The following is an 18,144-nucleotide window of genomic DNA, read 5'->3' as shown; positions in this document are numbered from 1 at the left end:
AAAGAAAAGAAAAGAAAAGAACCCAGCCCTTGCTTATGTTTGGGAGCACTGCAGGCAGGGGCCACGAGGCTCCCAGCGAAGGAACGGGTGGACAATCAAACCCGAACCTGAGCCGAGAGGGGACAAAGTTGAACATCCTGTTTGCAGGAGGAAAGGGAAGCTGGAAGCGGCAGCTGGTCCAGGACTCTGGGGGCTAGAAAGGTTTGCGTTTCCTTCCTTGTAAACACAGCCAGGTCCCCTGTAGGTGCTAGAGCTCCCGCCTGCCTCCTGCCCCCAACTCTTGTCCTTACAGCTCCGTCAGTGGCCCTTGGGCCAGCCCCGGTGGCGTTAGGAAGGATGTGACGGGGAGTGAGCTGGAGGGCCACCACCGTCACTCCCATATCCCCTTTCCAGGGGCCAGGAGGACTCGTCTCATCCTGTTCTGCTGCTCCGGAACTGCAAATAATTTACATTTGCCTTTCTTCTTTACTAGTTCATGAGAACGAGTGACAATTACAGGACTGCTTGCGATGGACAAAAACAAGACAACTAGAAGCAAATATCCAGGAAGTCAGAAATGGTTTAAAATATGGTGCATCTACCCAAGAGAAGGCCCCCTGGGTGTAGTTAATGGCCAATGGCCTAGTTTTCCTGCGCTCGCAGGGAAGCTTCTCAGACACAATGCTGAGGGAAGACAGCGAACTGCAGGGTACTACGGTCCCGTCTTTGTTTCCGGAACAGGCATGACATCGTTACTGGGGCCATGTCTGGATCCTGATTTGAAGAAACCATTTGTAAAATGCCATTTTTGAGATAAGGCGAAGTTTGAGTATGAACTAGGTTTTAGATGAAATCAAGGAATCATTATTTTTTTAAAGATTTTATTTATTTGAGAGAGAGCGAGAGAGAGAGCACGAGCAGAGGGAGAGGGACAAGCAGACTCCTCGAGGAGCAGGGAGCCCCACGCGGGGCTCCATCCCAGGACGCTGAGATCATGACCCGAGCCGAAGGCAGATGCTCAACCGACTGAGCCACCCATGCGCCCTGTAGTCAAGGAATTTGTTTAAATGTGTGTGTTTTTTTTTTAATTCAATTAACATGATGTATTAGTTTCAGGGGTACAGGTCTGTGATTCATCAGTCCTATATAACACCAGTGCTCATTACATCACATGCCCCCCTTAATGTCCATCACCCAGTTACCCCATCCCTCCACCCCTCTCCCCTCCAGTAACCCTCAGTTTGTTTCCTATGATTAAGTGTCTCTTATGGTTTGTCTCCCCTCTCTGGTTTCATCTCGATTTATTTTTTCCTCTCTTCCCCTATGATCTGCTGTTCTGTTTCTTAAATTCCACATATGAGTGAGATCATATAATTGTCTTTCTCTGATTGACTTATTTCACTTAGCATAACACTCTAGTGCCATCCATGTCATTGCAAATGGCAAGATTTCTTTTTTTTTTTTAAATGTGTGGTTTTTCTTTAAACGTTTCTGTTAGGGGCGCCTGGGTGGCTTTGTCAGTTGAGCATCGGCCTCTTGGTTTCCGCTCGGGTCTTGATCTCTGGGTCATGGGATCAAGCCCATGTCTGGCTCAGAGTTCTTCCTCTAGCCCTCCCCCTGCGTGCGCACACTCTCTCATAAATAAATAAACCTTAAAAAAAAAAGTTTGTTACATGTGACATTATGGTTATGGAAGAAAATTTACATATTTTTAAAGATGCCCAAAGAATGTCAGGTGAACTGACATGTTTTGGGATTTGTCTTCAAATAATTCAGAAAAGAGGAAAAAGAACAAAGGAGTGGATGAAGCAATCATTGAGAACGGATATGTGGAAGTGGGTTTTACTATTCTCTTTCGTGCCTGTTTGAAATTCTCCATAATAAGAGATCTCGAATATACAGGAACAATGCGTACATGTGGGAACTTGCCATAAAATCAGACGGTCAGTTCCTTGCACCACCTCCACCAACTACAAAAGCCACTTGCCTCCTCTAAGAGAATGCTCCCTCAACCGTCACAGGCAGTTGGGAGGGTTAAGTCATCGGGCCCTAAACCCAACCTGGTTAGCACTGGAATCATCCGGAAGGATCAGGGGGGAGCGTTCAGCTTTAAGCGGGGAAGAGAGTGTCTGAGGTTTCCTCTGAAATACTGCAGAACCAGCCCGCCTGGGGCAGTGGCCGCCCTCGGAAATAACGAGTGCATATTTGGTTGGCATGTTCCCCATGCAGCTTGGAAACCAGAGCCCCAGCCGGAGGCAACTCCCCAGTACTCTGCCTCCGCGCCGAGGGAGGCGTCTCTCCTCTTTTTGCCACATCACATGTGATGGACGTGGCTCACGGGAGATCCGCTCCCACAGGCGATCCCGCCGGCCCTACCTTTTCCTCTCCCACTCCCCCTGCTTGTGTTCCCTCTCTCGCTGTGTCTCTTTCTGTCAAATAAAGAAAATCTTAAAACTAACTAAAACTAACTAAAAGTGGGGTTAAGATTAGGACTAGCGCACCGTCATCATGCTATGCAGAGTGCCTGCCACACGGCAAGTACTTAGTAGCTATTAGTTATTACTGTTACGTCCCCTGTTACCCCTACTCTGTGGCAAGGTCCTTGAGGAGCTCTGTCCTGTTCATTTTACTTTCTCATGCTTGGCACACCGCCTGGGGCAGGACAGTTCTCGATATAAATGTGTTGAATGAATAACATCCATCACCCAATCGGTCAACACTTGAGCCCCTGCCGAGCGCCAGGCACTAGTCCATGCGCTGAAGATGGAGCAGCGAACAGAACAGCAAAGCTCTGGGGCTCGTGCTCCAACAGACAAGCACATGTACGGCTGGACAGAAGGAGAAACACAGAGTGAGCCTGAGGGGGCTGGGGAGCCAGCGGAGGGGGTGAGGCTGCTCTTTTATATATGGCAGAAGGTCTCTCTGAGGTGAGCGGAGACTTACAGGAAGGGAGGGAGCAAACCACCCAAATAGGTGCCGAACGCAAGCTCCAGGCAGAGGGGACAGCAGGTGCAAAGGGCCTGAAGCTGGCAATGCGTGGTGTTCCTGAAGAATGAGGAGGCCAGTGGGACCCGAGGGGCATGAATGAAAAGGCTTTCATCTCTTTTTCTACTTGGTTAAAAATGAGCACATGACACAATTCAGTAATTGAAAAAGATGTATTAAAATATCCACAAAAGTACAACAATCTTGAAGAAGGAAAAAAAACAAAAAATAACGAACTCGATGGGTTTTTCCCTAGCTGGATACATTTCCACTGAAAACCTATAGGTGGTTTGGGATTTTCACCTCTTAAGTAATCGCTTCTAGGTGGCCCCTGATCACACGGAACGTTAAAAGGTCTCCTTCTGCCACTAATTAGACATGGGAAGGGCAGCCCTGCTACCCGACTGTTGTCATCTATGGCCAGGCACGGGGACACTGGGTCGCAAGAGAAAGGGCCAAAAAATCCAGAGGCGGTTAGGAGAAAGCCCCGGGGCGGAGGAGGCAGCTGTCAGCACCAGGTGTCGCTGCACTGGGTGCCCCTTGCATCCCAAGTCCCTGTCCCCACAAGGAAAGGAGGAACCGGGACTGTCGCTTTCAGGAGGTATTAGGAACGTCTACTTTATTTGCAGGACCTGTGGAGAAAAAGGACAATGCACCTTTTCTCTGTAAAAAAGGACTCAAGGAAACATTACACAGACGAATTGGTCTCTCAACAATTTATGTCCTTTCTACCTCACGGCGGTCTTGGTCAGCTGTCCGCTCCTCGGGTGGCAAAGGCTCACCAAGAACATCATCATCATCAGCTGGAAGAAGGGTGACGATCCCAGCACCCCACCCCCCCAAACACACACGCACACACAGGGCTTCAGAGGCTCCTATGGTTCTCAGAATGGATGCAGGCAAGTTCCCGGAGGCACGGCGAAGTCGCCCACTTCGCAGAAACGTGTCGGGCAAGCCCTGGGTGCCCCCGTACCAGCTCGCACCCCTTTGCGCCCGGCGCCCTTCGGGAGCCTCTGCAAAGTTGGCTTCGGGGTCATCGCCCGGAGGTGACAGCAGGCGGGCAGGCAGAGCGAGCCGCTCCGGGCGCGCCGGGACCCCGCGGCAGGAAAACTAGCCCGGGCTGAATGTGCTCTGCGCCCGGCTAGCCGGGGTCCTGCCCGACTGGGGGGCTCGCCCATCATTTTAAGTGGCAAAGAAATTCTGTTAAAATCATCCAGAAAAAAGGAGGGGGATGACAATAAAAACAAGTGTTCGCTGACCTTCCCCATGTTTTTCATTCCCAGTAAAAGATAAAAACTCATCGGCTCGAGACGGGGTAAGGAGAGTAGTCAGTGAAGACAATGAATTCTTGGAAAGGATACCCCCATTTCCCCTCATCTCCTTATTTATCAATTCCACATAATGGGAAAAAGTAGGGGGGGAAAAAAAGTAAAAACAAAAAAAGAAAAACCAAAAAACCCCACCCCAAACGCCCAAACAGTAACAGAGAAGAGACTTCCAGAGCAGAAGTGCTAATAACCCTACTGATTTAAAAAATCTAGACTATCTTTAACCTTTGAGGCCCCGTGAAGCTATTACAGAGCCGTGACCAATGCCACCTCTCGCCGGAATCATGACAGAAGCTTTTAGAAAGACGGTTCTCTAGAGACAGCTCCGGGATGCCAGAGACTGGCTTTGTAATTATCCCAATTTGTGCCTACTTAAAAGGAAATGAAACTCCTCTCCGTCGGCTGTACGGGGACCCTTATTTCAAGCAGGAAGGACTCTCCAAATGGCACCATACTCCTCAAGCAAGACCTGGGGTTCCTACTTCAATTACGTGTATGATATTGATCTAAAAGTACCTAGAAAGAGGTGACCTTGGCATTTATCCTTTGCTGGTCTTGCTATGACAAATCCACCAACTGATATGATCAAGGATGTAACATTAAGGTCGGTCTCAACATATAAAGCAAAAAACCAAAACACCAACAAAAACTTCCCGAACTGTGTTCAAGGGGCACGGCTAACGGAGGTTTTCTGTTAGAGGCCACCCTGGGCATGACGCCAGGATAGTGTCTCCACTCTCCAACCACGATAAATGCAAAGACTGGTTAAGCCCTGAGACAGAAGGGCCATGTCTACTGGAATACTAAAGATCTGCTACCATCTCCAGGAAGGCCAACCACATCTAAATGACAGCGACAGGAATGTTTCTGACTTTTCCCAACTGTAAAGGACTCTGAAAGAAAGTACAAAACAGCAAGAAAATTTATACATACATAGAATCATACCATCTTTTTATCATGCAACATTGGTTCCCCGTATCAGATTAAATAGAATATTTATACATATCCTTTATACACATCTTTTTCTCCTTCCATGAATGAACATGTGCTTGTCCTTGCCCAGCTCTCCAAGGCCACACGTGGTTATGGGCTACATTTTCTGCATAAGTGTCCCCTTTCATTGGTTTCTTGCTTAGGATATGTTCTGGGTCTTCTCTTAATTTTTCCGGATGTCCGCATACACCACAGACTCTGACTTGTTAATCTTGTCACTGTGATGTCCACCAGAGTGGTCTAACTGCGCATATATGACTGGGCCCTGGAAAAGAGAAGGACAATTAGGGGTTTGGGAAAACCGGTGGTCCATTCAGGGGCAGGGGCAGAAGCAATCATTAAAGTGTATGTAATATTAGGGTTCCAGCGTCATTAGTTCCTTCTTCTGAATGTCTTCAAGAAGACCTCTTAGGAACAGTATGTCCAGGGCTGACTTTAAAACAAGGTTGGGGATGCTCCGGTGATTGTTAAAGCTGGTGCACGGAGGCATATTACATTATTCCGTCTACTTCTGTATCCGGGAATTTCTATACAATATAATATTCCTCCTCAGGAAGTACCCTTATCTTCGCACCTGCCACAGAATTCCTCAACCCTTGTAACTGGGATCAGAGTTTTAAGGACTAAGATGGGCACCTGAGACCCACTGAAATTGTGAGCACCTAAGAAATCAGCATGTTGGGTATCACCCAAAGATATGATCAATTGTGAACTGATCACTTTGTACAAACAGGTGCTTAAAAACATTTCAAATATTCTCTCATGTACCTACTGAGAGTGTAATTCTTTTGGCCTGATCCTATCATAACTAATAAGGGTATTGCTTCTTTGATATCTAAGACCAGGTAACTATTTTTCCTGTTTTAAAATAAAAAACCAAAAAGCTATGATCTGGAGCAATGTGAAGAAAACTCTGGACAGACTAGTATGGAGGCCCTTTGGCCTCAGCAGTGAGTAAGGGGGCTCCAGGGCTCCAGCCAGGACAGCCAGGGAAGGCGGGCTGCTGGGAGGCACAGTGAGCCCTCTGGCTCCTGGGGAAGGCGGCCTGAGCAGACACTGGTGTTTCAAGTATCAGGTGGGTGCTCGCACTTCACAACCCTTATTGTCCCTCCCTTCCAATCCAGAGATTCTAAAGTTAGAAACAACAATAACACAATAGCCCCGATTGCAAAAGACAGGTTCAATATAACCCAAAGTCAACTTTTCTCCCAATCCAGGAAACTCTCCTTGAGAAGTCAAATATTGTGCTTAAGCTTTCAACTTTGGAATCGTAAGCTCAGTAGCCAGAAGCCTGTAGTTTCAACTAAACATCCTTATTCCTACCTGGGGGCCCCAGAACTTGCATCCCCTAATGTGTCGTGGGGGATCCGGAGGAGTGCAGGTCCTCCAACTTCTCCAGAAGGGACATGCTGGCTGTCAGGGCCACACGATATGCACCTGAAGTGGTTAGAAAACAACATCCCAGGGCTGCCTCTCAGGCCAACCACCTGTCCACTAACAGACTGTGATTGAGACCACTGTAGACAGTCCAGCCAACTGCAGGTGCAGAGATTGGCTGGACTCTCCTGGCCAGATCTGCCCAACCAACCTACAGAATTGGGAGCCAAATAAATATGGTGGCTGTTTTAAGCCATTATGTTTTGGGGTGGTTTGTTACACAGCAATAGCTAACTGATACACTAGGTGAATGGAAAAGAAAGAGAACATAGAAAACAAAGACGAAAAAGAACACAGAATAAGTGGAGAATCAGTCAGTAAATGTTAAAATACCAGTAAGGTCTCTCATGTGAGACAGTGTTGTCTTCCATGGCAAGAGGACACAACAATTTGTCAAAAGCAACTGGGAAAACACTGAAAGATAAAAGAAATTCCCTCCTGTTGATGGATTTGTGTGTGTGGTTTGTTTGTTCGTTTTCAAACTGCTTACCACTATCCCATGTCCTCATTCCCTTTCCCTCTTAGAATGGGGTCGCGAGGTCAGGGATTTTGTTAGTTAAGTGCCTAGAGCAGAACTGGGCAGACCCAGTAGGTGCCGGTGAAGGGGTGTATGATGTAATGGATCCAAAGGAATTCTGGGATGTGGGTCAAGATCAGGCATCTGCTGATAGATCTAGCTCAATCTAGAACAGCTCTTTGAAGCTGGGTTCTGAAGGTTATTTGGAAGCTGAAAGTATCCTGGGTCTCTGTGGAACATGGAGGATCCAGGGAACGAAGATAGTCACTTTTGGGTATTCGAGAATTAAAACAGTACCAAGAACAGCACCTATGCTAAGCTAGATGTTTTTACTGTACGTCTTGGCACTCACCCCCTCTACCCTCCACTTTTTTTTGCAGGGTGGGGGTGGGGGGGTACTTTACCACAAAGAATTACAACAATCGAGAGAAAAATTGATCTGGATACATTTCCCCCCCAACTATTTACTGCATAAATTGTCCTTAACTACTGAAAATGTTTCAAGAAACAAATCGCTTGACCCAGGTCTAGAGATAAAATCACTCCTGAAGTCCATGTGTATGAAGTGTATTCCAATATAAAAACATACTGGTGAAGGTGGGGGGAGAGGGATCATGAGAAAAGGATTATGGAAGAGTAAGGAGGCCCACCTCCAAACATGCACTGATTACGCAGAAGCCAGCGTGTTCTGTCCTGCTGTCCACTTTCCATAGTCTCTGCAGCCCTTTCTAATCTCAATCACGCCCGATCCCCTAGCACAGGTACCACCAAGAGAGAACATCTGCTTTTACCACATGCTCAGTGACTGTTCATAAAACACCTTTTTCAGTATTTATGTCACTGCCAAAAATAGGTGTGAAACACAGCTACGTATTAGGACTCTGAGATAAATGAGATGGAGTATCAGAACGGACTTGAAAAGAACTGGACAGGCAGGAGACAATAAGCACCTGCCTTTGAGCCAGACAGATCTGGATCTAACACCAGTTCTGCCACTAACTAGTAACTTTGAGCAAGTGACTCAACAAAGCTTCAGTCTCTTCATGTGGAACATAGGGACGATAGAAGAACGTGCCTCGTAGGGCCGCTGTGAGAACGAGATGAGGCAATGAGCGTGCGTACTTCAAACATTACCGCATCCTTGTGCCCCAGCTGATAGGTACCTAACTAGTCCACTCCATCGCTGCCCCCCACCAATCCCTGCCTTTTGCATTCAAAACATTAACCATTTCTAGAAAAGGATTCAGGAGAGACCCACAAAAATTATTTTAAACTAAACTTCACAAAGAACGAGTTTTGCTTCTCATCCCTAATGCCAGAATACTCTAAGTAGTGCCTACCTAACACCCTTCCCAACCCAACCTTCTACTTCCACTTCACTGAAGAACCCTAATTCGGGTTTGGTGTTCCCCATCCCTTTGCTCAGGTACATGACCCCACCCTTCCCTGCCCCCAGGGGTGAAGCCCGTCATCATCCCTGTCCCCTTGCTGATGACTGGAAGAGACATCAGCATGTGACCCACTCCCAGTGGGGACTCAGAGAAGTCTGCTGGGGGGCTTCTGGTAAAGGAAATCCGTAATAAAAACCGCATGGGAGGAGCTTCAGCTCTTCTCCCAGCTGCCTTTTCTCGGGTGCTGCCGGAAACCATGGTGGCCATCTGGAGGCTGCAGGAAGGAGCCCAAGAACAAAGACAATATGCAGAGGATGAAAGAAGAAGGCGGAAAGAACTATGTCATCGATGACACTGTGGGGCCACTGAACTAAAGAACACAGAAGTACCTGGTGTTGGGACCGCTTGTGAGTTAATAAACCTCTGACTGTTAAGGCTACTTTTACTCAAGCCTTCCAATTATAACAAAAATAGTGACCAAAAACAGACAAATAATACAGCAAACTTCATGTCCTGGTTGGGTGTTATGTCTCATCTTTTGTAAATTTCCTCCTTGTGCGCTCCTGTTATTTCTCTTCTTCTGACAAAATAACATGGAGTTATTTATTCCTCCAAGTAGTAAGTATTAATGCTATTAGATTCTCGGATGGTGCCTGTGGGTAGGAAATGGAAGGTTTTGCTGATCAGGGAATATGTCATGATAAAAGCCCTGGAAGAAAGTACCAAGGGATAGCTTGCAAGTATTCCTATCCACGCCCCCACTTCACCAATCTGATTGCTAGCAGGGCCAGCAACCGCCTTTAGCCGTCCTTATAAAGCACAGTGCACCACCGGCCCTTATAATTAAAAACAGAAAAATGAGAAGATCGACTTGCCCCAACCCATCATTTCAGAGATGAGAAACAGATGCTGAGGTGAAATAATTCTCCCCAAGTTAACACCACTGGCTGGATCCCAGAGTCAGTGCCAGTCTGTGACACATTACTAATTCTTAAAACACTACCCTGCAGTTCATCTAAGTATGAAAATTTCCTCAAGGCTGTCAGGGTATTTAAAAAAAAAAAAAAATCTGTTCATTAGGATATTAAAAAAAAATTTGGGACGCCTGGGTGGCTCACTTGGTTAAGCGGCTGCCTTCGGCCCAGGTCATGATCCCAGGGTCCTGGGATCGAGTCCCACATCGGGCTCCCTGCTCAGCGGGGAGCCTACTTCTCCCTCACTCTCCCTCTGCTTGTGCACTCTCTGTCAAATAAATAAAATCTTAAAAAAAAAAAATTTCAGGCCATCACAGAAAAGCCTAAAAATGATCTTAACAACCCAGAAGACTCTAAGGTTTTTGAGGGCAGGGTCTGGGTGCTCATCATCCCTGCATTTCCCGAGTTCAGCCACACTACCCGTATAGTAAGCACCCACATGTGTGTGGAAGTGATCAAAACAAAACATACAGAGGAATGATTAGATTTTTTTTTTTTTAATTTTATTATGTTATGTTAGTCACCGTACAGTACATCATTGGTTTTTGGATGTGGTGATCCATGATCCATTGTTTTCATATAACACCCAGTGCTCCCTGCAGTACGTGCCCTCCTTAATACCCATCACCAGGCTAACCCATCCCCCCACCCCCCTCCCCTCTAAAACCCTGTTTGTTTCTCAGAGTCCATAGTCTCTCATGGTTCATTTCTCCCTCCAATTCCCCCCCCCATTTTTCCCTTCCTTCTCCTAACGTCCTCCATGCTATTCCGTATGTTCCACAAATAAGTGAAACCATATGATAATTGACTTTCTCTGCTTGACTTATTTCACTTAGCATAATCTCCACCAGTCCCATCCATGTTGATGTAAAAGTTGGGTATTCATCCTTTATGATGGCTGAGTCATATTCCATTGTATATATGGACCACATCTTCTTTATCCATTCATCTGTTGAAGGGCATCTCGGCTCTTTCCACAGTTTGGCTATTGCGGACATTGTTGCTATGAACATTGGGGTGCATATGGCCTTCTTTTCACTACATCTGTGTCTTTGGGGTAAATACCCAGGAGTGCAATTGTTGGGTCATAGGGTAGCTCTATTTTTAAATTTTTGAGGAACCGCCACACTGTTTTCCAAAGTGGCTGTACCAACTTGCATTCCCACCAACAGTGTAAGAGGGGTCCCCTTTCTCCACAACCTCTCCAACATTGTTTCTTTCCCTGTCCATTTTTGCCATTCTAACTGGTGTAAGGTGGTATCTCAGTGTGGTTTTGATTTGGATTTCCCTGATGGCTAATGATGATGAACATTTTTTCATGTGTCTGTTAGCCATTTGTATGTCTTCTTCAGAGAAGTGTCCTTTCATATCTTCTGCCCACTTTTTGACTTGATTATTTGTTTTTTGGGTGTTGAGTTTGAGAAGTTCTTTATAGATCTTGCATACCAGCCCTTTATCTGTAGTGTCACTTGCAAATATCTTCTCCCATTCTGTGGGTTGCCTCTTTGTTTTGTTGACTGTTTCCTTTGCTGTGCAGAAGCTTTTTATCTTGATGAAGTCCCAAAAGTTCATTTTTGCTTTTGTTTCACTAGCTTTTGGAGATGTCTCTTGAAAGAAGCTGCTGTGGGTGATGTCAAAGAGGTTACTGCCTCTGTTCTCCTCTAGGATTTGGATGGATTCCTGTCTCACACTGAGGTCTTTCATCCACTTTGAGTTTATCTTTGTGTGTGGTGTGAGAGAAAGGTCCAGTTTCATTCTTCTGCATGTGGCTGTCCAATTTTCCCAGCACCATTTATTGAAGAGACTGTTTTTCTATTGCATATTTTTTCCTGCTTTGTCAAAGATTATTTGACCATAGAGTTGAGGGTCCATACCTGGGTTCTCTATTCTGTTCCATTGGTCTTTATGTCTGTTTTTGTGCCAGTACCATGCTGTCTTGGTGATCACAGCTTTGTAATATAGCTTGAAATCGGGCAACGTGATGCCTCCACCTTTGTTTTTCTTTTTCAACATTTCCTTGGTGATTCGGGGTCTTTTCTGATTCCATACAAATTTTAGGATTGTTTTTTCCAGCACTTTGAAAAATGTCATTGGAATTTTGATCGGGATGGCATTGAAGGTATAGATTGCTCTGGGTAGCATAGACATTTTAACAATGTTTATTCTTCTGATCCATGAGCATGGAGTGTTTTTCCATCTTTTTGTGTCTTCTTCAATTTCTTTCATGAGTGTTTTGTAGTTCCTAGAGTATAGATCCTTTACCTCTTTGGTTAGGTTTAAGGAATGATTAGATTCTTAAGAGAATCCTTATGTTTGGTTGCATTCAATTTACAAAGGGCAATGAATCTCATAAATTCCCTAATAAGATGAACATAGGAGGTCAAGTAAGTTTTCCTAAACCATGAAAACCTTTGCAGCCTCCGTTAAACTGAAGAGAGAGTATAGCATAAGGATTCTGGCGACGACAACATCCATCCAGTACTCCGGTGCTCGGCCAGAGGGGCGTCGCTATGCAAACTGATGATGGCATGTGAGTGGCGGTGAATAAATGCACTCACCAGGGGCTCCTGGGTGGCTCAGTCAACTGAGCATCACGTTTGATTTTAGCTCAGGTCATGATCTCGGGGTTGTGAGCTCGAGCCCCGCGTTAGGCTCTGCGATCAGCGGGGAGTCTGGCTGGAGATTCTCTCCCTCTGGGCACCCCCCCCCCCCCCCCCCCCCCCCCCCCTCTCTAAAATGAATAAATAAATCTTTAAGAAAAAAAAAAAAGCACACACTAGGATCACCTGCTAATGCTCTACAGCATTTGGGAATTTTATGGTGTGAATGAAGCAAATGTTTTAACCTTAGGAGAGCAGTCCGTGTTTTAAGTTGACATGGCCACTAAATGCAAAGCCAAATAAAACAAAAGCGAGAAGAGAAGTCTGCTAGGAAATCACATGATCTACTTCTAAGCCTTGCGTTAACTGGCAAAGGATTTGTAAGTTCCAGAAACAGGTAAGGCAGAAACGAGTTTTAACAAGTACAACTGTAAAATAAAAGGTACTGTATGACTTGATAAGAGTAACTGAGTCAGACAAAGGTACTCAGGTACATGCCACCCGAACAGAAACCCTGATTTACAACCTGATGGAGACGGAAGAGGCCTTCAGGGGTCTGCCCTGAGCAAAAAGGAAATCACCCAGGAACCAACTGTGAGGAACGCCACAATTTTACTCCCAAAGCTAATCTCGTGTTATCTTGCGGATGCTGAAAAATGCCAATACAGATCAACACAATGGCTGGATTACTTCTCACCAACCTCTAGAAAATGCCATTGAGTTCGGCCTGGGCAGAACCCTGGGGGTTCACTCGCAGCAAGTGAGCCATCACTGATTCAGGGATAGCAGGCATGGCAGGGGAAGGTGTCGGCACTCCAAACGGGGTGGGCAAGTCTGCTTCTAGAACAGTGAGCCTTCAGCTCTCCTTCCTCTGCTCAGCTCCCAAGCAGGGGTTTCTTTCTGGACAAAGTGACGAACCCAAGAAAAAAAGACTCTCAGCAACTGATACTTAGAGGTCCCCCAATGGAAGACAGCCAGCACTTCATACCAACTGTGAAGCCCACTACCCAGGAAGCTCTATCTCTGCACAAAGAGCTTCTGAGCAGATTTGAGTACCTTACATATCAAGGGTCATTATAAGAGAAAAAGGTAATTGAAAAGAAACAGCAAAATCAAGTGACAGAAGAAAACATTAAATAAAAAAATCACATAAAACCTAAGAAAAAATTATATGCTCAGCGAGAAGAAAAACACATTCATGAAAACAAGTACAGGATATTATAATTAGAGAGTAAGAAATAGCTTTTTGAAAATTATTAAAAAAGGGGCACCTGGGTGGCTCAATCAAAGCGTCTGCCTTCGGCTCAGGTCATGATCAGGTCTTGGGACTGAGCCCCACATTGAGCTCCCTGCTCAGTGGGGAGCCTGCTTCTCCCTCTCCCTCTGCCTCTCCCCCTGTCCGTGCTCTCTCTCTCTCAAATAAATAAATAAAATCTTTTAAATAAACAAATAAGTACTATGTAATAAAAAAACAAGGCAAATATTGGCTCCATGAAAAACAAAAAATTACAAAAGGAAACAAATATATGTGGTACAATGGTGGGAAAAAAAAAGCTACACACAACTTTGAAATATACCTAAATCCAGTGACATAAGCACATTGGGAAGAGGCCTGTGTGTATGTATGTGTACAGAATGTGTGTTGGGAAGAAAGGCTGGAAGAAAAAGAAACGTATATTCTCATTTTCCATACTATGGAGTTGGTAGATAATATCTAAAACTGAAGTATCTAGAAGTAGTAATATAATAAAGTTGTTTAGAAACATGAAGATAAATACCAGAAGAAATAGTTAAAAGAATGTAAAGCGTTTGGCTCTTATTTCTTTAATTTTTTTTTCTTACTCCCTTCTTTTCCTTCCCTTTTCCGACTCTAATCAGATATTGCCCATCTTCTCTAGTCTGCCCTTCTCTTCGTGCTTCATTTTGGGTAGTTTCTATTGCTGTGTCTTTGAGCTTACTGATATTTTCTTCTGTGGATTATGCCATCCAATGTTGTCCACCACCACCCCCCGCATTCTGGTCTTTTTTATATGTGTCTCATTATGTCAAGGTTCCCTTTAAGGTAACTTAAAAAGTTTTCATACTTGTTTAAAAGTCCTGGTTCTATGTCCATTGTCTGTCATTTCTGGGTTTCTATTGATTGACTTTTCCCCTGGTTTTGTTATTATTTTCCTGCTTTTCTGTATGTGTGGTAATTTTTGATTGGTGCTAGACATTGTAAACTTTACATTGTTGGGTGCTGGATTTTGTTGTATTCTTATAAAGAGTGTTGGATTTTGTTCTGGCATGCAGCTAAAATGCTTTCAATTTAGTCTGATTCTTTAAAGGCCTCCTTTTAAGCTTTGTTATGGTGGGTCCACGGTGTCCATATCCTGGTGCTAATTAGCCCTACTACTGAGGCATGACCATTCTCAGGACTGCAACCAATACTCTGTGTATCACGAGGTCTATGTACTCTGGCCTTTAGGAACACAAACAATTCCCAGCCCTGACTGGTATCATATAACCTACTGCTTTTCAGGTGATTCTTTCTCTGGTTGGAGGGTGTTTTCTCCCATGCGTGCAAAAATCTCTACTCAGAAAAGGCTCAAGGGAGCCCCACCACTGCACATCTCTTTTTTTCTGTGTAGTTTCTTCTTCTCTGGTACTTTGCCTCATAAATCCTAGACACCTTGATCTCCCCAAACACTGACTTCTGCCCCTCAATTCAGTGGGACAACTGAGCTCCGTCTGTGCTGCCCCTCCCAGCACTGCAGTCTGGAAACTGCCTCAAGGCAGTAAGCTCAGACAGTCACAGGGCTCCTCTTATTTGTGTCCTTTCTCTCAGGGATCACAGTACCACACTGTGCTGTTTCATTTTCCAGTGTCCAAAAACCATTCTATCTTTTTATCCCCCTCCTTATCTGTTTTCAACAGGTGAACAACTCCCATAGCGCTTCAAAGCAGAAGAAAAACTTTCCAAGCCTTCTTCAGATTCACATGTTATGCCTAACTCTCAAGCCTTTATTTATAACCCTATTCCCATTTGCAACCCGAATTAGTGAACTGAGGTATCTGAGATACACTATGTTATCTGAGAGAGACAGATAGACTAGGAATTAGTCATGAGGACTAGGAATTAGTTATGAGCCCTGATGCTATGACAGGACAGAGAATGTGCTAGAACTTGAGTTCTAGACCCAATTCTGCGATTTGCTGGGTGTGTGCTTTTAGTGATTTTACATCACAATGCCTCCGCATCCTCACTCCATATTAACAGCTGTGGAATAAGGCCCTGAGTACCACTTCCACAGGTCACTGTTATTCTTTTCTTTCTTCCTTTTAAATCTATGTGAGCTCCAAAACACCTCAGGGAAAAGCTGTCATTGGCCAAATTCCTTAGAATGCTTTCTACCCCAGAAGGACAGTCGGTACTAAGCTCTGGAATTTCTGCCATGCCACAATTAGAGTTCCAACAACACAGCGGAAACACAGTATTAACCACGATGCTAGATCCTATGCTGAGTTCCAAATAAAAGTTATTTCTCTTCTGTACTTTCTATGAGAAGTAGAAATCAATGCCCTTCCTCGTTCATCAAGCCTACCAATTATTCGGATACGTGTTTACTTTCAAATTCTTCTAAAGAACTCATACAAAATATTTTTTCTACTTTATTTTCAATACCAAGAATATCAACTTTTTCCTGCCAATTCCTTGTCTTACAGAGCACCTCAAAACATAATCTAGGGGTGCCTGGGTGGCTCAGTTGGTTAAGCGACTGCCTTCGGCTCAGGTCATGATCCTGGAGTCCTGGGATCGAGTCCCGCATCGGGCTCCCTGCTCGGCGGGGAGTCTGCTTCTCCCTCTGACCCTCCTCCCTCTCATGCTCTCTGTCTCTCATTCTGTCTCTCTCAAATAAATAAATAAAATCTTTAAAAAAAAAAACATAATCTAGTTCCCTAGATTTCTTTCCTTAAGCAATTAAGGAATTACATCAGACAAGGCCATTTCCTAATTTCATTTGGCCGAGAGGAGCGGCATTATTAGTAAACAATCCGTTAGTGGTGCTTTGGTGGAAACCTTTACTCGGGTCGGATTCTTCTCCACATATTTTCTTGTGGCCCTCCTAAGCCAGCTCTTATTCCCCCTCTTCCTCTCTCGCTCTCTTTCCTGTCTCATGGCTCAGTATTGTTTCCTGCATCAGGAAAGTGACAGAGCACCAAACTACAGAGTACAGAACAGTGGGCAGAACTGCAATCAGCCGTTACCTGGTGGGATCCAGAAGGCAGGCTCTTTACTAGACCCTCTGTGTCGGAGGGGGACTTCCGTGGGGCCTGCTTAACTGGTGACACACTCTCTGATGTACTGCAGCTGATGAGTTGGCAGTTTGGAGAACAAATGTAAAAAAAAAATAAAATAAAATTAATGGAAAAAAAATACAGATATGGAAGTGATGACAAGATGAAGAAGCAGATAAAACAAAACACAACAGAACAATGAGTATCAAAATGGTCACAGATCTTGAGGCTATTTTTCATCCCTGACACTATTTCTTTCAAGTCAATGAACCTACTGTGTGTGGATAGAAACCAATGTAGTGCAACCTTGGTTTGCTGCTTTGTGTTTTCCCCCTGCTACCACTCCTCCTCTGGGATTAATGCTTAAAGAAGCTAAGCCTTCATAATATCAATCCAAGGCAAACCTCTGCTGAATGTATTTCAAAAATTACAGATCCACATCCAGGCTTGTCGCCTTGGCTCATCTCATCCCTTCCATTCCTTAGCTCCCCATATTCAGTTTCCCCACTAATACTACAACCCAACCAAAGAAAACCCAGGAAGTGACGAATGATAAGAAACTGTGGAATGTCACATCACAAACGCTGAACTTTGTCAGGGCTCTGGGCATCTTTCACAACAAGCATTATCTCATAAATAAAGAAGGGAAAGTGCATGCCAGGAGGTAACTCTTCGGGGATTCTCTAATGGTACTTGTCAGAGCTTAAATCCTTTATGATGCATTTTTAAAGAAAATCTTAGAGGTTTGGGGAGGTCCACATTCAAGTGTGGTTACTAAGAACAAAGCAAACTGTGTGTTCTGTGAACTGTGTCTTCTCTGAAACAGGAAGCTCTATGAGCTCTGTATCCCAAACCAAAATGGTCTGAGTATCTAACACAAAGAGGGTCTCAACCACCAATAACATAATTCACATATGAAAGAACACAAGAACACTAAAACACACACACACACACAAAGCCACTCTACGTGAAGAACATATATATTCAGATGATCATAAAACCTCCAGGAAACCTGACAACCCAATTTCCCTGGGATGGTATGCTCAACAAGTTGCCAATGCAAACACAGGACGTATTTATGGACAAACTATAATAACTGTTGGGTTAGCTCAGAGCTAGCTGGTTAGTTGTCGACAAGGAGGATGGGCTGAATACATACACATCAATGTTAACAGCAATGGGATTAGTTACCATGTGTCTAGTGGGAGTGGAAGAGGACCCCAGCCCTGTTACAGTCCCAGTGTGTCCTCTATGTCAGCCTTCCTTAAGAAGTGGAAGATAAGCAGGATCTGATCCCGGCACACCAAGGTAGAAAAAGCAGGGGAGGGGGAAAAAAAACCACAGTAAGAAGAGAAGCAGCATTCATGATGCCATGCAGGATTCCAAGGCACACTTTTCTGCCCCCTTCTGACCCCCAAAGCAAGAACTACGGACCCTGGCGGGTCACCACCCTGGATTAGTCTCATGTTGAAAACCAACGCTCCAGTTACAGTTCATCGTAAAGCACTCACCATGCAAAGGGGAAGACAGAGTCAGCAGGACAGAAGCATTCCAAGCAAACAAGATCTGAATTTGAACACTCAAACGTGTTAGAACACGGCACTCCTAAAGACCGGAGCAGCACGGGGGGCCAGGGCTCCCACCGCCCAGCAGCACGGGGGG

General features: G+C 44.9%; 1 protein-coding gene across 1 annotated transcript in view; it reads right to left on the bottom strand.

Moving 5' to 3' along the window:
- Window positions 1–3,128: 3,128 nt before the first annotated feature.
- Window positions 3,129–18,144, bottom strand: part of MPZL1 (myelin protein zero like 1) — a 62,929-nt gene continuing 47,913 nt past the window's right edge. Inside the window, exons 5-6 of the mRNA XM_032389278.1 lie at window positions 16,453–16,555; window positions 3,129–5,550 (exon numbers count right to left, since the gene is read on the bottom strand). Of these exons, the coding sequence (XP_032245169.1) occupies window positions 5,449–5,550; window positions 16,453–16,555 (205 nt within the window). The 3' untranslated portion in view covers window positions 3,129–5,448. The remainder of the gene's footprint in view (window positions 5,551–16,452; window positions 16,556–18,144) is intronic.

The sequence above is a fragment of the Phoca vitulina genome, unplaced genomic scaffold (genome assembly GCF_004348235.1).
Source record: "Phoca vitulina isolate PV1807 unplaced genomic scaffold, GSC_HSeal_1.0 scaffold54, whole genome shotgun sequence".
Lineage (NCBI taxonomy): Eukaryota > Metazoa > Chordata > Mammalia > Carnivora > Phocidae > Phoca > Phoca vitulina.
This window is presented reverse-complemented; position numbering and strand designations above follow the sequence as displayed.